Source organism: Topomyia yanbarensis, chromosome 3, assembly GCF_030247195.1.
Source record: "Topomyia yanbarensis strain Yona2022 chromosome 3, ASM3024719v1, whole genome shotgun sequence".
NCBI classification, from domain to species: Eukaryota; Metazoa; Arthropoda; class Insecta; order Diptera; family Culicidae; genus Topomyia; species Topomyia yanbarensis.
Window position 1 is genome coordinate 415,630,617 of NC_080672.1, and position 25,688 is coordinate 415,656,304.

Sequence of the window (25,688 nt, forward strand, 5' to 3'; positions counted from 1 at the left end):
ATAGCCGTCAAACATTTTGTAGAGACATGTATTTAAGGGGTGGGGGTGTAAAAGTTTCAGTGCAAAAAAAAAAAACACTTTCCGGTTTGGTAGGCGATTTGAACATGTCGTCTGAAATTTTCGTGACGAATGGTCCTACTGTCAATCAAAATACTCTATGACAAAAAAAAAATTAACAACAACGATTGTGGCCTTTTTTGAGAAACACAGATCTAACTGGCCGTCAACTTGTTTTGGAATTCCAAGATGTCTTTGTGGTCACAGATTCCCGAAAAAAATATTTATTTTGCGTCAAATGGCAAACGCACTACGGGAAGGTTTAAAACAAACAAGTGACTAAATTATATTGTCTCATGCTCTAGCGTACAAAGTTTGTTTGAATTGATATTATACGACACTTATAAAGGGGTTTTTAAACTTGCCAGAATTAATAAACACTTAGACTTAGAATAGAATTTTCAGGTTTAGTATTAAAACGCGTAATTGGAAATAGTTAACCGAGATAAGCTCTCATGTGCTTCCAAACACCTTTAACAGAGAGCGACAGAGAGAGAGAGAGAAAGTGATAGAGAGAGAGACGGAGAGAGAGAGAGAAAGTTATGTGCTTAAAACCTGTCGTTTTTTGACAATCTCAGAAAGTAAACAATATATCCAAAAACCTGTTTTAATTCCCCTAATGGTGCAATTGTGCCTTTCTCATTTGCCCAAACTACGATTCCATGGCTGGTTATGTTCAATATAGTGGCGGGAATGTATATTACATATTCAGTACGATTTGCACATATATACAATGGATCGACAGCCACGAACACGAAATGATATGTGTCGACACTGAAACACTTGAAACCAGCGGCGGAACCAGGAGGAGGGTCCGGGGGATCCGGATTAGCCGAAAATTTTCAATTTGTTAAGAAATTATAAATTAGTTTCAATTTTAAAGTAGTTTCAAACTCGAAATCATTTCAAACCAAATATTTCACTGGGTTTTATAAAATGAAGTTATTGCGTACTACATAATGTCGTCGCTGTTGTGCTATCTTATGACAAGCATAGCATATTTATTTTATTTAGCATATTTCTTGAGAAACGATTTGTAAAGTTTGAAATTGAACATCTTGAAACTTATAAATTATAGAAACAACTCGGAGAAGACAATTGATGCTTCTGTCTAATTTGTGCAAATCTCATAATTATTACGAAGATCGGTTGACTATATTGAGAGTTTTTGTCGAAAATGTAAACAAAACTGAGTACGACTTCTGTTTACTTGTTTACTATTTTAAGCGCGACTTTTGTTTAGTGTGTATTGATGACAAAATTGGTATGATGTGTCATAATTATACATTGAAAATTTTCTATACAAAAGAAGCATCAATTATTAACTTTTATTCAGTTTTTCGGCTTAATTTGGTCTACAAACAATCGTTGAGATGCATTTTAAAGGAAATTTGTCAAAAAATCTACAAAAATTATAATTTTTGCTTACAGTGTTGCCAAATATGCAATATTTTCAGTTTAAAACTGTATTTTTCTCTCAATTCGCGTATTTTAATTTTGAAAATTATTATGCCACTGTGTTCCTCAGACATTTTAACACAGAAAAACATGTTAAGGGGCGGGGGTAAGGGTTTCAGTGTAAAAAAGCCTTTTGCGATTTTTATAGAACTTTGCGTGAAGCGAATTTATTAAAACTTTCGTGCATTTTAATTTATCTTTTCAACATTATTCTGTAAGTCTACTTTCTACTTCTGCCCAAGTCAGACGTATAATCGAACCAAGTGAACAACAACTAGCAACCTCTCGATCTAGTGTGCATTGTCTCGAGAACAAAGGAAACTTTTAATTTATTCTTGCCATCATGAGTAAAGTTGACGAGAAATCTCTGCTCCGACCCAACACAGCGGTCGTTGACTTTAAATTTTGTTCAATAAGATTGAGTTTTCGTGAAGTGGAATACCTGCTGAAAGTGAAGATGCAGCTAAAGCTCAAGGAGGTTATGTATCTACAGTATCATCATCTTCGCAATGTAGTGCTCATATCATTCAACACGTTAGCACAAGCCGAACGTTTTGTTTTGCAGAACAACTTGAAGCACGTGGCTGAAAGTGATAAAGTTGGAAAATAAGATTCCCGTGTATATAGAAAAAGACTATGTAGATGTAAAATTACATGACCTATCACCACGTACCCTGATCTAATCGCAAAATACATGTCGAAATACGGAGAAGTAGAATCCGTTACACGTGATACGTGGAGAAATTTCTTCCCGGGTACATCTAACGGTGTTCTTGTGGTGAGGATGCGGATCGAAAGACCTATCCCCTCCCACTTGACTATAAAACTCAAAACTCACGAAGCTACTATTAATCAAACTGCGTTATGCACCCATGAGGGGAAAACTCCTACGTGCAAGTATTGTAATCAGACAGCGCACCACGGACAACCTTGCGCGGAAGATACAGAGGAGAATTCATCTCTACCAATTGCCAACGCATCCACGATAAACCAACCCAAAAAAGAATTTTCAACACCAATACCTGAACCACAAACGGTTGCCAAATTTGTGGCAGCTGTTCAGTCCATATTGACAACTGCCAAAGCAGCATCCAGCACCCCTGAAACAACTGTGAGTAACATCGGTGATGAAGATGATAAGAATGACGACGGATTTACATTGGTCACCCGTAAGTGCAAGAAGCAGGAAAGAACATCTGGTCGCGAGCACCAAGGCACTTTTAACGATGATGACCTTGATGTGGAGGACAAGAGAGAATTAAACGGTCCCCATGACGCAGTAGGCAAGCCGCGAAAGAAGGTCTCCGCTCGCAATAAAAAGTTGCGCGCACGAGATCCAACGGACAAACAATAATATTTGTTTTTATTTTTATTTTTTACATATTGTAAACACATAAAGGATCCACGGCTCCGTTAAGCTACCGCTATGAGCCGTTGAGATTTTCAGATAATTTTGCAATTAAGATGGCTTTTGCTCATATAAAGCGGAATTTTTCGTGAAAAATGAAACCTTTTATTTAAAATGAGTAAAAATCCCCTTAATAGAATATATATCCACCATTATACAAGTGTAAGCTAGGGTTGCCACCTACCGCTCCCGTATGGCGGATGCAGCTATTCAAACAGGGTTGCTATGATTAATAATAAAATCCACTTGTTTTGAAGTTTAGTTAATAACTTTTCTCAGCGAATTTTCACAAACTTGCAATGTTCCACGAATGTGTTCAGTAAAAGAATACCTTTAGAAATATATAGTGTTCTCATGAATTGATTGATGAGGTGATTTTTTAAGAATTTATTTTCAATTTTAATTAATTTTTCATACTAATTTCCATATATACTTTGAAATTTTTGGAGGGTCCGTAGACACAACCGATCGGTACCAAAATTTGCACAATTTCTAAGGGCCATAAAAGGAATTAGTAGAGCAAAAATTGAACCAGTCTATTGCATAACCTTTCGATATGAGAAAGGCAAAACATCGTTGGATCAATGAAGACACTCACTTATTTTGGAACCCTTTCTACAAATAAACAATGACAACGGAGAACCAGCTGTAGATAAAACCACCTCCCTCATAATCGTGCTGACGTGGATTTTTATTTCACACATTATTTGTTGACTGGTGCCGTCAAAACATTAAAAAACTTTTCCAAGCTATCCCCCTCGATTCCACTTCGCGCTCAACTTCAAAAGAACTTGAGAAGATAATCGCTAAAATATTTCTAATTTGTACGCATAAAACACGCCTCCTCACTCTTTCGACCAGGGGCCAGACCGGCGACCGGATCTAACGCGCGCGACGGCTGCGCACGGCCAGGTGTGAATTATTCAATCTACGGAAAAATGACAACCGCTAAACACAGATCCGTCATTTGACGGTTAAGCGCGTGGCGTCCGACGCGAGCAGCGCAGGTGTGACTTTGAACCTGATGTGATTAATTATGTTGCAGAGTGTTTATTTTTAACGGCAGGAAAATCGTTTTGTAGCGTTGATGCTGTTTTGTTTCGCCATATTCGAATGTAAAATTAAATGCAGGTTGTAATTTTCCGCCATGTTTTTCCCGTGTGGTGTTTATTTTTGGGTTGCTATGAAATTTTTGCTTATTTTTATGTAACCCTACGAAGCTATAAGAAAAATTTAGATAACAATGTTATACTGCCAGCGAAGACAAAAATAAACAACATTTCCGCTTAGTAGGCCGCAGGATATTTTTACCAGAAAGGGTTGCCCAATTCGAAACGTTCTCGTTGATATACAGGCACCCGATGAAATGTTAACTAGAATGCTGCTCTTCCTTTTTGTGTTAGGGAAGATCATTATTGGAATTTTGGTGAAACCTAAACGGAAAATATGATCGTATGACATCTTTTATCATAATCCAGTCGTAATATATTGTCTAATTCAAGGTATGATAGTGTCATCAGGATCGTTGCACTTATCTCATAATTGTTATGTATGATAAAAATTGTTCTTAAAATATAGAATTCCGATTCATCTCATAATTTAGGACCACCCTGATGCTACTGAACCTAGCACCAGCTCACTAAATCATTTCAAAAGGGTTCGCAACGGGCCGACGATCGCTGGCAGCGAGCCGCGTAAAAGACGTGTAAAACGATCCCAACGGGATTGTACATCAGAATCCACCAGCCCGGGAAAGAGATGGTGGTGGGTGGGGATGCAACAGATGAGCGCGGAACATACATAAATGTGCGCCCATAATTTTCCGCTGGCCACGATCCAAGTTTTTGAATCGTGTGTGCTGTTTGTCGGTTCGAAGTCGGTATCCACCCCGGGAACCTGGTGCTTAGCTTGAAGCAAAGTGCAAATGCAATTCATCCAATCCAATGCGATTATGCTGGTTGAAGAACTTGTCTTGTTTTGTCTGGCTGTCAGATCCCGCGCCGGGAGACAAGCTTTCGAAATGACAAACTGCAAATTTGATTTGGGTGGTACCGCTGATGAAGATGACTAGGACTGTTGCGATTTTGCACTACGCTTGACTTGACACTCGCTGTCAATTATTTATTGCTTCGACAGGAGGTACTCGAAAGGGTTCTTATTTAATGCACACATACATTTGCTTTGTAATCTGAAACGTCTTTATTTATATATCGGCGCGAAATCTCTCCTACCTTCTCCAACCCATCGATGCACTGCTCTCCGATCGATTTCAATTGTCCCAACTGCTGCCGACTGTTGTCCAGTGCGGCCTGTAGTAGTGGCTTATCGTGCTCTACGCTTCGGAAGGTTGCCTTCTGGATCTCGAATGATTCGAACAGATTGCGCAGTGTTTCGGCCTCTTGGTGGAATCGAATGTACAGCTTTAGCAGATCGACCCGAGCGATGATGTAGTTTTTCAGCTCGATCCACTTCTGCCGGATGACGTCGATCTTCTGCTGGACGTCATCGCGCTGTTCGTCCTCCAGATATTCCAAGCTCGGGGTCAGCCGGACCAGGAGGTTGTTTATCTCGTTGCCTTTGATCTGTGCGGGCGAGAAAGAAAATGTGTTTCGTTAGAGATGGTCTATTAAATTTTATTCTAGGGATGAGTATCAAGTTATTAATGACGATCATTTCACATGTCCCTTGGTGTTTACAAGTTTGTTCGTACAGTAATTTTTGAACACTTTCTGAATCATCTTGGCGCCAAGATTGTAACTATTTTCGACAGAAAGTTTGAACTATTTCCATTTCAAGTGTCCATTTTCAAGACTTTTCACCATCGTCGTTCTCTTGTATAAGATGGATCCACAAAAGGCTATTTTAAAAATTACAATTTAACGCTCCGTAGTGGTCCATAATTGTAAAAAGCTGGCCAAAACGAAACAACCTCGAAAATATTGCATTTTGGCAATGTGGTATATTCGGGAGGGTGATATAGCCTTCTAGTAGTGAAATCTCTCTGCAGTATAGGTTTTGACATCTACGAGCGTGATCCTCAATCTGCTATAAGATTATAGATATAGGCTTCTATATTGATAAGTATTGGACGACTCTATGCCGTCCTTGAAACTCCGTACGTAAGTAAGTAATGAATGCGGTAGATACTCGACGAGGTTCATCGAATTGAGCTCACTAAAATTTGATCGGATTACAGGTTTAAAGATCTAAAAATGCATCATAGAACCCTTACGTCATAGAACTGAAGTATTTAGTTCGCGGAATGATCTTGGTCGTTGTTTTGCACAAACTTCGTGGAATTCAGGTCTTAGGATTTATAAGCGTAAATAGTAATCTCTTAAAAAGTGTATGGGTGTGATCTATGTTAATGAGGGTATATAGAATTAAGTGTTAAAAAGCGTGAAATTTTTATGAGATCGACATTCTTTAATAGTAGATATGTTGCACACCCTCAATGTAAATTTCATTTACAGTCTGCTGATGAACACAACTCAATCGACTCTACCGCTTCAGCGAACCTTCAATGTCAAAATGATAATTTCGATCGCATCGCATCTGTCCGCTCAATATGCCTCCCGTTGCAGTCAGCCGCTGGACACAACAGTTATGACGCAGTCATTCCCTCCGTATCGCAGCTTGTTCCCCTTCCTGACAACAGTACATCCTGCTCTCCCCGCGCTATTTGCGGTGATAGTGATCATCGAGCCCGCAGTCCTGAAACTTGGAATGCAGCACGACACCTCTCACATGACACTGATGGTTTGCGGATTTACTATCAGAACGCAAGAGGGCTTAAGACGAAAATTGATGACGTGTATTTAGCTGCTGTGGACGGTGACTACGATGTTTGCGTCTTCACCGAAACATGGCTCGATGCGCGTATAACATTAGTGCAGCTTTTCGGCGACGCTTACACCGTATACCGTGCGGACCGAAATAGTGGCAACAGTATTCGCGGACGTGGAGGAGGAGTTTTGATTGCTGTTTCCACCGCATTTGCCTCATGTGAGATTGATGTAGGTAGTTTAACCAGTGTTGAGGCTGTTTGGGTTAGAATTACAACTCCATCGAGGAACTTTTATATTGGTGCTGTCTATATTCCTCCTGAAAAGCGACTCGACTGCAATATCATGCAACTTCACATGGATGCTGTGAATAACGCTTCTTCACAAGCTGGCGCGGATGGCGTGATGATTGTCCTTGGTGATTTCAATCAGCTAGGGCTCATTTGGGTGCCGTCACGACACGGATACGCTTACCCAGACCCGATTGCTTCGACAACCAACATCGCCAGCATGATTCCTAACCACCAGTCACGCTTTCTGGATCTCGTCTTTGTTAGTGAAACTATTATACCTGTATGTTCCGTCAATGAAGCATCCAGCGTGATTGTTCCACTTGACAACTTTCATCCCGCGCTTGAAATCTCAATTGGCACAATTCGATCAGTTCAGTATGTAGAAACTCTTTCTGTCGACCGTCTCAACTTTCGCAAAACTGATTTTGTAAAGCTGCGCAGTTCTCTGTCGCAAATTGATTGGAGTGTACTGCATGCCCAAGTGAGTGTTAATGCTGCAGTTGCCATCTACAAGCGACTACTACTGAACTGTGTTGAGACCTCAGTGCCTAAATGTCAGCCTCCTAGCAAGCCGCCCTGGTCAAACAGCACTCTTCGAAAGCTAAAACGTACTCGAGCAAAAACCCTACGTGCGTACACAAATCGACGGTGTCCTCTTTCTAAGCGCATGTTCACTTTAGCCAGTAATGAGTATCGTTGTTACAACAAGCTTCTGTACAAACGCTATGTAAACCGCATCCAGAATAATCTACGCCGAAACCCGAAGGGCTTTTGGTCATTTGTCAACACGAAGCGAAAAGAAACTGGACTTCCATCAAGGATGCTTTACGACGGCGAAGAAGCTACGACAACTGTGGCGAAATGTACGCTGTTTGCCAGATTCTTCTCGAGTGTTTTTTCAACTGACTCGCCAACCGCAAACGAACTCGAAAATGCCTCTCGCGACGTTCCTGCTTGTGCTGTTGATTTGGATGTGTTTACTGTCTCTGAACAAATGGTTATATCTGCAATTCGGAAAACCAAGTCATCTTATGCACCCGGCCTCAGTGTTATACCTTCAACTGTATTGAAAAAATGTTCGGACTTACTTGTAACACCACTTGCATATATTTTTAACCTATCGCTTCAGCAGCAAACGTTTCCTGAGGATTGGAAATGCTCAGTAATGTTCCCGGTATTTAAGAAAGGTGACAAACGCAACATAGCGAACTATCGCGGAATCACTTCGCTAGGAGTCGAATCTAAAGTGTTTGAATCAATTTTCAACGAGGCGTTATTTTCTGCTTGTCGACACTACATTAGTACATCTCAGTACGGATTTTTCCCAGGACGTTCAGTCGAGACGAATCTCGTCTGCTTTACGTCATTTTGCACAGAGCAAATGTCTAAGAAATTGCAGGTGGATACTATTTACACCGATCTAAAGGCAGCTTTTGATAGAGTTAATCATGAGATACTGATATCAAAGCTTGATAAGCTAGGGTGTTCTACTAGATTCTGCCATTGGCTTCGATCCTACCTTGTACACCGTGAAGTCGTTGTTCAAATTGGCGATATTGTTTCAGAATCCTTTTTCAACACTTCCGGAGTTCCTCAAGGTAGTACGCTAGGTCCACTACTTTTTTCACTGTTCGTGAACGATGCGGTTTTCGTTCTAAGCCGTGGAGGAAAGCTGTTTTTTGCCGACGACTTAATTTTTTTTCTTGTTATACGGAATGAAGCCGATTGCCGTGAGCTACAGCATCTTATTGACACCTTTTATAGCTGGTGTGTAAGAAACATGATGGTCCTTAGCATTGCAAAATGTTTTGTCATCAGCTATTATCGAACGAGAAATATGCTTACCTTCAACTATAACATCGCAGGAACTCTACTACAACGCGTCGACCACGTGAAGGATCTAGGAGTCATTCTTGATGATAACGTATACTCATTACGTCTCAGCGACCATCGACAGAGCCAATCGTTTGCTGGGATTTATTTTCAAAATATCCAACGAATTTCGGGATCCTCTATGCTTCAAGGCTCTTTATTGCTCATTGGTGCGCCCGCAGTTGGAATTTGCAAACGTCGTTTGGTGCCCGTATCAAGCTACGTGGAGCCTTAGGATCGAAGCAGTCCAGCGTAAATTCATACGATATGCGTTACGTGAATTGCCGTGGAACGATCCATTAAACCTGCCACCGTACGAGGACCGTTGTCGTCTTTTAGGACTTAATACTTTAACACGCCGGAGACATGCAGCGCAAGCTACCTTCGTGTCTAAGATTCTGCTGACTGAATATGATGATCCGGAGCTACTAGCGCAAATCAACCTCTACGCGCCTACCCGTTCTCTTCGCCCTCGAGCCCTGCTGAATTCTGAAATGCGCAGCACTAACTACGCTACCAATAGTCCAATTTTAGCAATGAGTCGTCGCTTCAACGAGTTTGCTGAAATTTTTGACTTCGTCATGAGCTCTTCGCAGTTTCGTCGTCGTGTACTGTCACTATTTTAATTATGTTTAGTTTACCTTAGTTTAGTATAGTTCATTAAGACAAATTGTCAGTTGGACTTTTTTTTATACAAATACAAATACAAATATAAATTTGATTAAAATGATGAAGCATCTCATCATAGAGTTGATTAATTTAGGTATATCGTATTTTTTGAAAACTTAAAGCAGCGCCCTTTCCACAAGGTAAATCTGCATTCCGAAACTATGATAAAGGGCGAACACGAAATTATTGCGACACATTCAACAGGGCATAACTTTTTTACCATTGGCTAAAAATCAACCAAATTTTGCACACTTTCTCATTGATGTGTATTGTTTACATGCTGTCAAACTCGAAGTCGTGTTTTTCGATTCAACGAAAATGGAGGTGAACCAACGCGAGTCGAGAGAACAAATTCTTTCCAAACACCTGGAATTTCCTGACCTGTCGCACCGGCAGTTGGGAAAAATGTTGAACATTTACCATTCAACCGTCTCCAGAGTGTTGAAGCGGTTCCAGGAGCGGTTGACGTTGGACCACGGCAAAGGAGCTGGAAGAAAACCGGGACCGGAGAACAAGAAGACGGAGGGAAAGGTGAAACGGATGATTAAAGCAAATCACAACGTCTCAAGCCGTGATTTGGCCAAAAAGATCGGCATGTCGCAAAGCTACGTCCAGAATGCAAAGAAGAGAGCTGGACTACATACATACAAGGTACAGAACTTCCCAAACCGCGATGAGCGGCAACAATCGTCGGCTAAAACTCAGGCACGGAAACTCTACGAGAAGATGCTGACAAAATATGGCTGCTGTGTGATGGACGACGAAACGTATATAAAAGCCGATTTTAAGCAAATTCCGGGGTTGGAGTTTTTCACCGGCAAGAGCAAGATCTATGTGGACGACAAATTTAAGAAGAAGAAAATGTCGAAATTCGCCTCCAAATATCTCATTTGGCAGGCCATCTGCTCTTGTGGACTGAGGAGTGAGCCTTTCGTGACAAAGGGCACAGTAAATGGCGATATCTACAAATCTGAGTGCCTCGAGAAGCGCCTTTTGCCGTTCTTGCAGCAGCACGACGAAGCTCCGCTATTTTGGCCAGATTTGGCATCCTGCCACTATTCTAAAAGTGTCCTGGAGTGGTATGAGGCCAATTCTGTCCATTTTGTTCCAAAGGACATGAATCCGCCAAACTGTCCGGAGCTGCGCCCAGTGGGGCAGTACTGGGCAATGATGAAGCGGGAACTTCGGAAGAGCAAGAAGACAGTCAAAGACGAGAAGGACATGTTAAGAAAATGGAAAAAAACTGAGAAACTGGTACCGGATGACACTGTAAAGACTTTGATGGAGGGCATCAAGCGAAAATGCATTCAATATTATACTCATTAACTTTTCTTTTGATTTTTGAAGTAAACATATGTATAAAACTACCCTAAAATTTTGGTTTGATTTTAAACATTATAAGAAAATTGGCATGACATTTTCGGTGTCGCAATAATTTCGTGTTCGCCCTTTATGTCTGTGTATGCCAAACTTCGCTGACTAATGTGCGAATATTGCTGCATTAGAAGGTTGTACCCTTTTCCACACAATGCGGACAATAGATAAAAACAATTATTTGGTTGATGGTACTATCATTATGGAGATATCTTCTCTTGACTCGAAAGTCAACAATGTTTCGGATTGAGCGAACTGTAAATGTAACTGAAATCGATTCGTTTGACTACTTTATGGGCACTATGTTATATTTCACCCTAAGGAGGAAAATTTGGTAAAAACCAAAATTTCTCACTAGGGTGAAAATTTGTTGGTATAAACCAGTCTTTGTACAGGAGGGCACAAGTCCTTATTTCATACTATGTTGCGTTTCGGCTTCGCCTCATCAGAAACCGACACTAACGTATTGTCGGAATAGATTAGCGCCGGCTTGACGCAAATCCCTTAAAACTAAAACACACTATGTGTTTCAATCAAACGACTGATCAAACGTGACTTTATGGGACTGTGAGTAACAATTAGCCAGATTTAAGGCGAATGTTCCTTGGAGTCAAAGACCAAAAAATTCTGTGACCGAAAATAACAGGTGCACGGACAGAACTTACTTCGTTAAAGCTACTTCAAATGTATTAGAATGCAGAACTCGGATTAAAACTTCGAGTATAAAAACCGAACGGGGGCTCTCCTCTGTATGTCGGACGAAAAACCTTCAGTATAAGAACCGCAAACAAATATATCCTTACAATGTAGTTTTGTTTAGCCAACTTTTTATTTTGAGCGTCACGATATACGGAAGTTTCTACGCATGAATCAATTATTTTTAACCTACCTTTTTCTTAAACTGGATGCTCATCCTTGCCGAGTTTTGCGGCTGAGAATTCCTTTCAAGCGATTTTTATACTAAAGGACCCCGTTCCGATTATTACGCTAGAAGTTTATTTTCGATTTTTACATTCTGATATATTTATAACGCGTTTTACAAAGCATATTCTATTATTTTATTTTCATTGGCAGGGGCGTAGCAAGAAAATTTTTCGAAAACGCTCTGAGCAGGAAAAAAATTTACAAAACAACTCAGAGAACGGGTTTGGGCGGTCTAGTGGCCGACGATAGACCTGGCCTACTCGGTCAGAGACTTCCACGGCGAGAGAAGTTCTCCCGAAACCGAGCCAATCAGCTAGGTGCTGAGGTCAGTTCGGCGATTCCGGATGAAGCGTGGCGTCCCGACAACCCATACTCGGTACTCTATCGCAGCCTACTCAACTAATCCTCGGCGGTGAATCTATCCTAATCCTGCGGAGTTTCCCGGCGGTGATTGCTCTCCCGAAACCATTGCTCGCTGTTCATCACGCCATTTTTGTTGTAAGGCGATCATGATCAGCATCACCACTCCGTTGGCTGCGTTCTATGTGTTTACGTCGCTTGTCATTCTGTAGGCGACATTATACGGGTTGATGTCCAGTCCGCTCGTTTCGAGCAGCTCTCTGCACGTCGCTTCGAACCTCGGACATTCGAAGACCACATGCTCCGGTGTGTCCTAGACATTCTCACACTCCGGGCACAATGATGACATTGCGTGCTCGAACCGATGAAGATACTTCCAGAAGCAGCCGTGGCCCGACAGAAGAGGTGACAGGTGGAAGTTCACCTCTCCGTGCTTTCTATTGACCCACGTCAACAGGTTTGGAATTAGCCGGTAGGTGTCTCTTCGTTCTCCATATTGTCCCATTCCTGCTGCCACGTCGTCATAGAACTGATTCTTATCATCTTCCTTACATTTTTTGTTTGTAGCCTCCACCGTGTGATACATCCAGGCGATAACGTATACTGCCTAAGACGATATTGTTCTCTACGCACTCGCGACTCGTACGGCCGTCAACCGGAACGTCCTTTTCGCGGTTTTGCTTGGTTTTCAGCACTGCACTCTAGGCAAGAACCCTATATCGTAGTATCGATGACGAAACACTAGATAGTAGACGTCTGGGACTGCTTCTTGGGGCGCTGACGTCTGGCATGATCCTCGCTTTTGCGTTCGTTGGCGTTGAATTTTCGCAGACGTTCGACAACGTGGTTGGTGAAGCTCAATCGGTCGTCGATTATCACTCTCAATTACTTCAGTGCACGCTTCGATGCAATCACGTGCCCTCCGACGTCGATCTGCACCCTCTGAACGGTTTTGTACCTGCTGCCCAACAACACCACCTTGTCTTGTGGTGAGCTATCTACAGCTTGACCCCGTTCATTCAGTTATCGATCGCGTGTATTGTCTCCGTCACCGATACCTTCACTCCATCTAGTGTGTCACCCATCACCGTTGACACGTCGTCCGCGAAACCAACAGTTTCCTGGGCAGCCGCAGTGTCAAGATCCAAATTCGTACATCCCGTTCCAAAAAGTTCCAAAAGTAACTCTTTAGGCATAGTTATTCTATTCAGCGCTGCAGCGATGGCTTCCCAGCTGGCACTGTTGCACGGATTCTTCACATCAATCGTAACTACAGCGCAGTATCGATCTTCTCTTAGCTTCTGTTTAGATGCCTTCTCAGTACTCACGACAATTGTCCTAATTACCTCCAATGTCGATACTTCATTGTGGAATCCTAACTGCATCTTGAACAGTCCGCGCCCACTCTCCGTGCATTTCGTTAGCCTGTTAAGGATAATTGTTTCCATGAGTTTTCCACGTGTGTCCTTGGCTTTGGCAGAAACACCAGCTTACCTGCTACATTTCGGGGAAACTGCCTTCAGCTTGACACTTCTGCAGCACTACCCTGAACATGTCCGGATATGCCACGAGCGCAGCTTTCAGCACCAAGTTTGGTGTTCCATCCGGGCCGGGGTTTTTCTTTAATTTTAGTCGCATCGACGTTTCTTTGAACTCGTCGTTAATCACTTGCCACTCGTCTGTGTTTGCACCTTTTTCTACGCCGTACGGTGTCGGTGAACAGGTAGTTGGATCGTGCTTCGTGAAGAGATCCTCAACGATTATCTTTAGTTTACCAGGGCACATTTCAGCTGGCATCAACGGGCCCTCATTCGCCATCACGACTCGGTTCGCGTCCACCAGAGATTGGTGTCTACTTTGCAGCACAGCTCCTTATGGCAAACTGGCTACCTAAGCTTGATCTTCCGTTTTAAAGCGGCCCTAGCTTCCCGAAACGTCGCCTTGCGCTCTTCTTGCACTCTCCGATATTGCTCTCCGAGCCCGCCTTCTGGCTCTGAGACATGCAGCGTGTAGCGCACCGAGCGACTCATTTACCCAGAAAGCTGTACGCCGCCTACTGAGTCACTACAGTTTTCACGGCATTTTAACGCCACAAGCCATCACAGTACTTGTTGTTAGATCATCCGCATCTTTGTTCTTTATCCCGCTGCTCGGCCGAAATGTCTGCTTTCGTCTTCCACTTTAGCTTGCCGGTCGTCGTTCTTCGTACAGTAGCAGGGTTCCGTTGGTCAATGCGGAGTCGCCTGAGAATAGTCGCTATGGGGATGCTTCTCGCACACTCTCCAGGTCATGTTCGCCGTCAGTGAAGGACTACAGAATGTGGCGAAATTTATCTCGGTACCGATGTCGGTTTCGTGAACCAATTAGCTGCCAGTGTTGTCACGATACCAGAAACTATTTAGCTTCCCGATTCGCCATGATCTACTATTTTTATTTCCATTATAGAGGATATAACCTTAAGGTCATTCGCCTCTTCGAGTTAGAAAAATCTCTTATAAAAAATTTCGAACCCGAAACTCGAACTCGAATCCAGGTGCGCTGCGTAAAAATTCTCATATGATATTTTTTACAAGTGAGAATAGAGAAGTATTTAGTATTTATTATTTAAAGTCCATCCGGGCCGGGGTTTTTCTTTAATTTTAGTCGCATCGACGTTTCTTTGAACTCGTCGTTAATCACTTGCCACTCGTCTGTGTTTGCACCTTTTTCTACGCCGTACGGTGTCGGTGAACAGGTAGTTGGATCGTGCTTCGTGAAGAGATCCTCAACGATTATCTTTAGTTTACCAGGGCACATTTCAGCTGGCATCAACGGGCCCTCATTCGCCATCACGACTCGGTTCGCGTCCACCAGAGATTGGTGTCTACTTTGCAGCACAGCTCCTTATGGCAAACTGGCTACCTAAGCTTGATCTTCCGTTTTAAAGCGGCCCTAGCTTCCCGAAACGTCGCCTTGCGCTCTTCTTGCACTCTCCGATATTGCTCTCCGAGCCCGCCTTCTGGCTCTGAGACATGCAGCGTGTAGCGCACCGAGCGACTCATTTACCCAGAAAGCTGTACGCCGCCTACTGAGTCACTACAGTTTTCACGGCATTTTAACGCCACAAGCCATCACAGTACTTGTTGTTAGATCATCCGCATCTTTGTTCTTTATCCCGCTGCTCGGCCGAAATGTCTGCTTTCGTCTTCCACTTTAGCTTGCCGGTCGTCGTTCTTCGTACAGTAGCAGGGTTCCGTTGGTCAATGCGGAGTCGCCTGAGAATAGTCGCTATGGGGATGCTTCTCGCACACTCTCCAGGTCATGTTCGCCGTCAGTGAAGGACTACAGAATGTGGCGAAATTTATCTCGGTACCGATGTCGGTTTCGTGAACCAATTAGCTGCCAGTGTTGTCACGATACCAGAAACTATTTAGCTTCCCGATTCGCCATGATCTACTATTTTTATTTCCATTATAGAGGATATAACCTTAAGGTCATTCGCCTCTTCGAGTTAGAAAAATCTCTTATAAAAAATTTCGAACCCGAAACTCGAACTCGAATCCAGGTGCGCTGCGTAAAAATTCTCATATGATATTTTTTACAAGTGAGAATAGAGAAGTATTTAGTATTTATTATTTAAAGTGTTAGGTACATTTTTTGAACATATTCATTTTTTTCAAATTTCATTAAAATATTTCGGGGGGAGGGGGGGGGTGTTGGTTTGTCCCAAAATGCACCCCCCCCCCCTCTTCTCGCTGTTACACCACTGTTCATTGGAGTTAAATCTATCGCTATTAGCGATATGACATATTTTACAATGTCTGTGTGTGTGGAAAAAGCGCCATCTCTTTGCAATATTATTTGTTAAGAAAATTGATCATAGCAGGCTTTAGAAAATTGACTTTTAAACCAAAAGTTATAGTTGATTTTGCCGAAGATTTGCTGTCGCTGTCACTCACAGTTATTGAGATATGAGATGTTGCATGAGGATTTCATCTATCCTTAAATTCTTATTTTTACTTATAGCTCATTTGTTTCCTATTTTTCGCGTTTACAATGTTCGGAAGTATTTTTTATTATTATGAAGCATGGAACGTTCCCGAAGAGACCAAATAACTGTGAATACTTTGTAAAGAGAGGGATTCCACGAGAAACCGGCTGACCGCAAAAACTTTGCAGTTGTGTTCGGTTTATGAATCTCCGTGATATTACTGCAATATTTTGATACAAGAGCAATTTTTTAAAAAGGGCGTAGACCCTTCTAAGTGCATTAATTTTAATTTTTTTTGTGCGATTACTGTATTATATACAGCAAAACTACCTAAGAACTATCTACAGGGAATGAATACGTCTGTACGAAAAAAATATACACTGAAAAAAATGTTGTGTCGTTTTTCTCAAAAACAAAAAGTTGTGTAAAAAAATTAAATTGCGAAAAAAGCCATTTTTTTATTTTTTTATATTTTGTCAATAAAAACATAAAGAGAAGAGAAACATTTTAAATATGATTGTATGCTGGAGAACTTATCGCTAAAAAGTTTTTCTAACAACTTTACACATGTTTTTAAATATCATACTATTTGGCATACAAAACTGTAATTTTATTACAGAACGTATTTCTAAGTATCATTTTAAATCAAAATGAATTTAACAAAGATCTTCCAAAATGCAATGAAAAAAAATTAGTTTGGACAAGAAAATGTATTTTTCAAATAACTTTTTTTCCTTGAAAGCGCCTAACTTGAATTTTTGACGGTAGGTAGGGAACATAAATACCTATCTTGGAACAAAATTTCATCCAAATCAAAGATGTTTTTTTGTAAATAAACTTTAAATTTTTAAAATCGATTTTTTTTTCAGTGTAAGAGTCGATGGATGTGAAAATCACTCATGCAACATTTTTTTTGTAGGATGTGTCATTTTAGAGAATAGTCATTTGAAAAAAATGGAGAGAAAAGTTTGATCCTTTATAGTCTAGATTATTTTTGGAAAACAAAGTATGCAAAGTGGCTTTTTGTGACCAATATTTGTTTCCCGGGCCCCGTGGTGGTGGAGGAACGTTATGTGGGATGCTGAGCTGCAAGCAACCGGGCGGGTCATATGTGGTGGATAATGCTTAATTGCGATAGCAACTAGTTGTGATTCGCGAACCGAACCAGCAGCGGGGGCTGACTGCGGGTGTGGTAGGACGAGGTAGTGGGCCCTATACGTTCTAGGCCTAAATACCACATGCCCTAAAGCAGCCCTGACAAGGCGAGCCAGCGCCACCTTTAAATAAGCGCTTAGCCCAAATCCCTCTCCTCTCGTTATCCTTCCTTCCTTTTGCGGCTGTTCGGTCATCTATGGAAGCTGTCCTTCAATGTCAGCTTCGTTCAGCGAACAGCCTAGATAAGCCGTGTAATGTCAGTAGTGGTTGCTTCAACCGGCTAAGAATTACACTACGGACTACCTGTTCCAGTGGTAAAAATCTACCAAACAGGGAACCCCGATTCCATAGTGTCATGCGACCCGTGCTATGGGTAAAATTGTTGAGGGGGTTTAAAACATTCTCAATGGCGAACGGAGCCTGGGAAGAGTTGGGCGAACTCCCCAGTATGCTGCATTACGCAGCGGAACGTTCGCTCTACACACCGAAGTTTTTGTCACCGATGATCCGCTTAATTTTGCCGAATTTTTGTTGGCTGGGGGTTTGCTGAGACTCTCGGCTGATGGTAGTTCGGTAAAGTTTTGTTGAGTTTCGATTACAGATGAACCTGCCCAGAGGCCGTGTGGTATCCGCTCAAGAATTGAGCCACTGGGGTCCTGCTCCCATGTCGTAGGAGGCGACTGAAAGTAGGAGACCCTAAGTCAAGGTGTAGTTCCGTGCCGTGACTGGTGGGTCTAAAATATGCCAGTCGCGCACGGAGCATTTTGGGTTTTGCCCTTACTGTGTTATGCGAATCTCTGACACAGTGGACCATTATTTTCTTCGCAAATCGTGGGAATCAAATGATCATGTCCCATTTAAACCTGATATGGCTCGCTATATGCGTTAACATCCCAACTCGATTGGTGTCCTCTAGTTGTTGTGCAATTTATGTTGGAAATGAAATGTACAGTTCTCTAATCAACAATGGTTAGAATAGCACAAATCAATCTCCAGCATAAACGTACAGCAACTATGAATTTATCTCGACTAATGCGGGAAGGTAAAGCTTCCGTAGCACCTTCTTGCAAATAAGGCTATTGACGCGTGTCTCATATCGGAGCTCACAACTCGCGATATCTGTGTTGTCACAGTTACACTGACTGTCGGAAACGTAGACAAAAAATATATATATTGTTCAGCATATCTACCGCATAACGAGTTATCTCCTTCTGATGATTTCAAAAGCGTTTTATCATATTGTAGCAGAAATAGGCTTCCGCTCATTATCGGCAGTGATGCGAATGCTCATCACACCATTTGGGGAAGCTCAGACATCAATCTGAGAGGCTCCGAACTGATGGAGTACATAAGTAGTACAAATCTCCATATTCTGAATGTGGGAAACCGACCAACTTTTGCGAGATCTGGGAGGGAGGAGTTGTTAGACATAACACTTTGCTCTGATAGAATTTTGCATGAGCTGGCAAATTGGCAGGTTCCAAATGAAACTGGACCGTCTCTATCCGACCATAAATATATATTTTTCGATCATTTTGATGTCACCTTCAATGTGGTAACATATCGTAATCCTAAATCTACAAACTGGGACCTCTTTTTGGAAAACTTGGCGACTAAATTTCATGGATATTTTCCAACAATTAGTCAACTAGACGACTTAGATGACGTCGTGGATACGACAAACTCATTCATATTAGCATCCTACGAAGAAGCTTGTCCACTTCGTGCTGTTAAATCGACTAGGGGAACCCCTTGGTGGAGAACTGAGCTTGAAAGAATGAAGAAGGTTATGAGAAGAGCTTGGAACTGGCGTCAGGGCTTTCAGGTTAGCTCGTAGTGCATATAAGAAATGTCTTAGATCTACAGAACGGGCTGGCTGGCAAAACCTATCCACTAATGTCTCTAGTCTGAACGAGGCTAGCAGATTAAATAAAATTCTCTCCAAATCGAATGATTTTCAGATGAACTCCTTAAAAACCAGAGATGGTGTTTATGTGACGGACAAAAAAGATGTTCTCAATTGTCTATTCGACACACACACACTTTCCAGGTTGTATCGATCCGGAGTTGAACAATGTTCACAGATCTCGTTCTGGTGATTCGGACTCGTGGGCGTTAGCACGCACATTGGTTTCCACTGAATCGATCAAGTGGGCAGTTGACAGTTTTGCTCCATACAAATCACCCGAAAAAATGGAATACTTCCCGTGCTGCTGCTAAACGGATTTGATATTCTTCAACATGTCTTGAAAAAGATTTTGCTTTCCAGTCTTGCTACCGGGTGTATCCCGAAAGCATGGCGAGAAAGAACTGTTAGATTTATTCCCAAAGGCGCTCAAGCTATGAAGAAGCCAAGAGTTTTAGGCCTATCAGCTTAAGTTCTTTTCTTCTGAAAGGTTTGGAACGGATAATCGATCATCTCATCAGGAACGTTAGTTTAGTTGAATATCCACTGCACAAAATGCACTCTGCTTCACGATGTTGTTTTCAATATTGAGAAAGCCTTCTCGCTCAAGCAATCTAGCTTGGGTGTATTCCTAGATATTGAGGGTGCTTTTGACAATGTGTCCTTCCAGTCTATTCTGGAAGCGACGCGCGGTCATGGGATACCTGCATGTATCTCAGGTTGGATAAACGCAATGCTTAGTAACCGCATACTTTGCTCGTCACTGCGACAGGCTGAGATACGGAAGTTGAGTATTTGCGGTTGTCCTCAGGGCGGCGTTCTGTCACCTTTGTTATGGAACTTAGTAGCTGACGGCTTGTTGAAGAAACTCAATGAGCTTGGATTTCCAACCTACGGGTTTGCTAACGATTACCAAATACTAATTACTGGATTTTGCATCGGAACAATCTTTGACTTAATGCAACAGGCATTAAGAGCTGTCGAACAGTGGTGTCGACAAATTAAATTATCAGTTAACCCAAGCAAAACTTCAATGGTTCTTTTCACGAAGAAGAGAATAACAACCGGGGTTCGTCCCTTGCAGTTCTTTGATTCTGAGCTACTGTGTGCAGATCAAGTCAAATACGTTGGAGTCATATTGGATTCAAAACTGAATTGGTCTGCTCACATTGAGTTCAGAGTCAAGAAAGCGTGCATGGCCTTCGGGCAGTGCAGACGAACTTTTGGAAAGACCTGGGGTCCGAAACCTAAATACATCTATTGGATTTACACGACAATTGTACGTCCAATACTGTCATACGGATGCCTTGTGTGGTGGCAGAGGGGAGAGGTGGTGACAGTCCAGTCAAAGCTAAACCATCTGCAAAGAATGGCGCTCATAACGTTGACTGGTGCTTTCACCACGACTCCGACTGCTGCTCTTGAGGCACTTCTAAATATCAAACCATTACACATACACTTAAAACAAGAAGCACTATCATGTGCATACAGACTGCAGGTTACTGGGCTTTGGAACAGTAATCATGTTGATCTTGCTACCAGTCATACACGATTGTGGTCACAAATGGTTACATGGGGTGAAGATATTCTTGCTCCCAGCGATATTACACTCACTTGTAGTTTTCCTTACAGGACATTCCATGTGAAGATTCCCTCTCGAGAGGAGTGGTTGTCTGGCTTTATGGAAAGACAACAACAAACGCAAGTAGTCTATTACACTGACGGTTCTCTGATGGAGGGACGTGCTGGTGCTGGTGTCTACTGTCGTGAAATGAGACTGGAACAATCTCACTCACTAGGTAGATACTGTACTGTATTCCAAGCAGAAATTTTTGCGATTATGTGCGGGGTACAATCAGCCCTTCAACTGAATTTGTCCGGCAGAGTTATAAACTTCTGCTCCGATAGTCAGACTGCAATCAAAGCCCTTAGCTCAGACAAATCCCGGTCCAAGCTAGTGATCGCGTGCCGAACCCAAATCGAAGAACTAAGCATTGTCAACACTATCTACCTATCTACGGTCCTGGGCTTCGTCCGAGCACAGCAATTATTGGAGAAATCTAAAGTCAATAGTTTTGACGCAATCAAAAAACCCCTTTGGTACCATTGTGCAGAGGTAGAACTCGAACCTGCAACTCTTGGGACTTCGGCCCAATACACAAACTCTTATGCTATCCCTGGGCTATGATGATGTCCCAGGAAGACCACATGAGTATAGCATTGGCGATAGTGGTCGTGCTATTGCCTATACAGCGAGATCATACACAACCGCCGTTGTCACCCAAATTAAATAGATCAAAGGTGTTGGGTGGCAGCGGAGGTAAAAAAACTAGGACCGACTGACCCAAATTTGGACCGAAAGGTAGTCAAACTCATCCATCGCAATCAATCGATGTCGATCCGGATGATGAAACGTATGTTAACGAGGATTCCATGATGATACTAGGTCCGCAATTTTATACGAAGGTCATTGGTGAGGATGCTACTGACCTCAAAAAGTCGATCCAGGTGGAAAAATTTGGACAAAAAGCTCATGTGTGGCAAGGAATTTGTTCATGTGGCCCAAAATCATCAATTTTCTACACCAAGGAAACCATAAATTCTAATGTCTGCAATACGGATGCTTCCGTTCTACAAGAAGCACAACATTCCACCATTGTTTTGGCATCATGGTTGCATGAGAATAAGGTATATCTTGTTGAGCAAGATATAAATCCGCCGAATTGTCCACAGCTTTGTCCTATTGGATGATACTGGGCTATCTTGAAGTGTATCTTTAAGAAAGACCTTCCTTCTAGCAGCTAAGACCATGCCAGAATTCAAAAAATATGAGAATGCTGCATCCATAAAATGCAATGACACCACTGTCCAAAACCAGAAATCAAACCTAAAGTCAGAGAATTCGCTAAAAAATCTTTTTTTCTGGTTAAAACTTTTCCTCATATTAAAGTAAAAGACTTGAAATTCATAATAAAACTGTTCCGAATTCTCAATTTTCAATTTGTTTGATGTGATTAGAAGAAATATATTTATAATTAATTTTCGATAGTTCTTATTGAAGACACGTTCTGATGTGTTGTTTGGCGGGCCTGCTGTATTACGGCATGAAACTGTTCGGTCGCTTGTCGCGTGAAAATCGTTTTTTTAATATCTCAAACAGCCTACCGAAATATTATTTGTACTTGAACAATCAAATTAAAATTCTTTAATATATCTTTTAACCGGTGTGTTCAATGAAGCAGAGTTACCGTAAAACTTCTAAAGCGTGTTGCGAAACGAGCGAGAATCTCTTCAAGCCAGTTCGCTCGCCTGCCTGTAAGAATAGCATGCCTTGTCTTCTACATCTTTCGTGCCAGGGTGAATCAAAATCTCGAGCGGGAATGCTCGCGAGAAACCCAAGATTTTATTTAGAGTGTAGCTCAATCATTGGAAACTTTTCTCGTGAATGCTCGCGTGCTGTGTTACATCGCAAGCAAGAAATGCATTGACCACCACAGGCGATTGCGGATGCACTAAGAGCATAGACTGCTGTTCTCGCTATTTCCCGTGAACGAGAAAGCATTTTCACGCGCCTGCGAACGAGAATAGCCTCACTGCTTCTCGCAACACCATCCAAGGATATGGTCAATTATACCGTACGGTGAGATAAAGTGAGATAATACGGAAGTGATACAATATTAAGTCTCCATCGAACAAGTCGTTGTAGTGGCGAAGGATGTATAGGTGAAGAAAGTGCACAAACCGGATGAAATCCCAAGCGTCGCGTTAAAAACGACAATATAGGCATTCCCGGATTTGTTCAAGATCGTGCTCCAAAACCTTTTAGACAAGGGTCATTTCGCTGGCAGAATAAGATTTGAAAGCCAAGGTTGCTTCTTCGCATAAAGCCAAATGCTCACTAGAAACATTCGATTATCTTCAAAAGGGTGCGAAGAGAATATTTAAATATAATGATGAACAAACTAGAACTACGTTAGCCAGTGGCACCCTCGTCCACTCATTTTCAAAACACTCCCAAAATCAAAGAAAAACCTAAAAACTCACTCACCTCCAAATCATTCAGGAGCTGATGATGCAACAGCAAACATTCCTTCGCTTCGGCCAAGCTGCCTCCCATCTCGTGAATACTGTCACCCTGAACGATCTGTTCCTGGCGTGTATCTTCCAACCATCGGAACAGCTGATTGTACCGTTCGAGGAAATCATTCAGTGCCTCTGTCAGCCGTAAATTCTGTTCGCTTTGCTGCAGACAGTACCGTTCGAAGGCAATCTTCTTCTGCTCTATTCGTTCGACCATTTCCTGAACACCGGCCACTTCCGGTTTAGTTCGACCGACGTCGTCTATCAGTGAGTACCCGGATTGGAGGATGTCCCCGACTGTTGCGGAAACTTCCTGCAGGGCTTTACCCGGCAAAGTTGCGGCAGCTGGTGAACTTGGTCGCATTTGAAGATTGCTGAGTTCGATTTCGATTCGAGATAGCTTGTTCAGAAGGTTCTCGGCTCGACCGAAGAATTCTCTGGACTGACCTAGTAAACTTTCACGATGGTCGATTTCGTCCAGGAACTCCGTACAAGCCGCGAGAATACTGTAGGCTTTCGAGCACGCTTCATCGCCGGCGAAGCATCCCGTGGAAACGAGTTCTTCGGTTGCTTTCGTGATTTTCAGTGATTTATCGCGAAGCAACAGAGCCTCCGGTTTGAGATTCTGATAGACTTCCAGCAAATCTCGCGCCTGCTCAGAGGAATCACCCAACGTGAAGGAACTGAGATTTGAATTTTTGGAACTATTCAGACTGTGTTCGATGTCGGTGAGTTCTTTGGCGAGGATCGCTAGGGTGAGGCACTGTTCCAGCTGATTCTTGCGGGACTGCCAAGCCAATTCGAGATTGTTCCTTCGATTCGATAGATCTTCCAACCATCGTTCCACCTGACTGACGGCATGCTGGGCGTCCTGTTTGATGTGGTTGGGTCGAGAATCTAGCGTACCGATGTTAGCCAACTCCCTGAGCCTGTCCAGCAGCTGGTTGCCTACCTTTAAGGCACTGGCGATTGAGGTGAGCATTTCGGTGCGAAGAGATTTGAAGGATTCCAGAAACTCCTGGACCGCCTCGATTTCGATCGGAATCATTGTGTCGTTACAGGCCACTTCTAGTGAGCTCATTTTTCCGTAGCATTCGCCGAGTCGTTCGAAAAAGGTGACATTCAGCAGAATAATGTCTCGCCGCTCCTGGAGCATCTTTTTGACGTCCTGCCATACCAGACCGAGAGAGGCGGCCATTTCTTCGATCAGAATCGGATCGGGTCGTTGGTTGGATGAAATTTTTTCCTGTACTTTGTGGTAGAACTCTTCCAGCGGTGTCGGTAGGTTCTAAAATTGAATGAAAGTGTGTTAGTTTAGATCGTTATTCAGTTGACAAAAAGTTTTCTACTAACCTGAATCTGTCGCAGCAGCTGCTCGTGTTCCCGCTGAAGGTTCAACGCATCGTCCAGACTGGGTCCCAGAAATGTGAACTTGGGCAGCAGGTCAGCAACTTTGATGTACAATCTTTCACCGCTCTGCAAATGTAGAGTAAAAAAGAAGAACAACACAGACGGTCATAAATCAGTTCGAAAAGCAACGGAAAATAAATGTTTATTTAATTCACGACTAGCGCATGGGGTTCTGTTTAATCTTCCTACGCACCGAGTTCGCAAATCGGCGCTAATGCAAATTACGTTTGCCGTCTGTCTGTGTGGTGTGAAAATGCGTTGGTTGCAGTCTGTGTACCTAGGGTCGTGTATGGTCGTAATGAGCTTGACATGATCTGAGCCAGCGGGACAAATTGATGAGTGGGCTGAGTACAGGTGACAAGTCAGTTAACGGTTGATAGTATTTTTTTAGTTTTATGGTAGCATTTGTTTCATTGAGGTTTGATTTTTTAAATTGTGGCGAAAATGGATCGAGGTGTTGAGTTCTTCTTTGACCATATAAATAAACGAAGATTGATTACTTAAAGAATTTGGGCTTCTGGATGCATTTTGAAAATAAGATTTTAGGTTTGATATTTTTTGAAGATTTTCCCAGAATTGGCTGTAACTTTTTGTGCTTTGCTTTTCTCCTTAGGGAGCAACTTTGTTAAAAATCTTGGCGAAAAGCATTTTTGTGCCTGAAGAGCACCTGACCTACAAATCATTGATCGCCTTTCGATTTCGCCTTATCCGCATCTGGCACCGACTTGGCACCAGATAGACACTAAATCCAAAATCGAAACACAACTTGCGCTCGTAAAGCAAACAACTGATACAAAAAATCCGAGAGATATCCGAACAAATGAGTGTTTATTTACGTGTCTTCATCATCAGTCAATGGCAATTGAATGGACAAATGCAATATGAATGTAATAAAAAAATAGCAGAATAGGTCAATCTCTCGATTAGGAATATTAGTGTAATAAACGTTGTTATGGAGACCATGTAT

General features: G+C 42.3%; 1 protein-coding gene across 8 annotated transcripts in view; it reads right to left on the reverse strand.

Moving 5' to 3' along the window:
• LOC131690174 (titin) overlaps window positions 1-25,688 on the reverse strand; it is a 413,707-nt gene that overhangs the window by 127,520 nt on the left and 260,499 nt on the right. For 7 of the 8 annotated variants that reach the window (XM_058975739.1, XM_058975746.1, XM_058975743.1 and 4 more), the window contains 3 exons: window positions 24,665-24,787; window positions 23,280-24,599; window positions 5,155-5,505 (listed from right to left, as the gene is read on the reverse strand). The exons of the other annotated variant lie outside the window; for it this stretch is intronic. In XM_058975739.1, coding sequence (XP_058831722.1) covers window positions 5,155-5,505; window positions 23,280-24,599; window positions 24,665-24,787 — 1,794 coding nt within the window. The remainder of the gene's footprint in view (window positions 1-5,154; window positions 5,506-23,279; window positions 24,600-24,664; window positions 24,788-25,688) is intronic. 8 annotated transcript variants of the gene reach the window in all.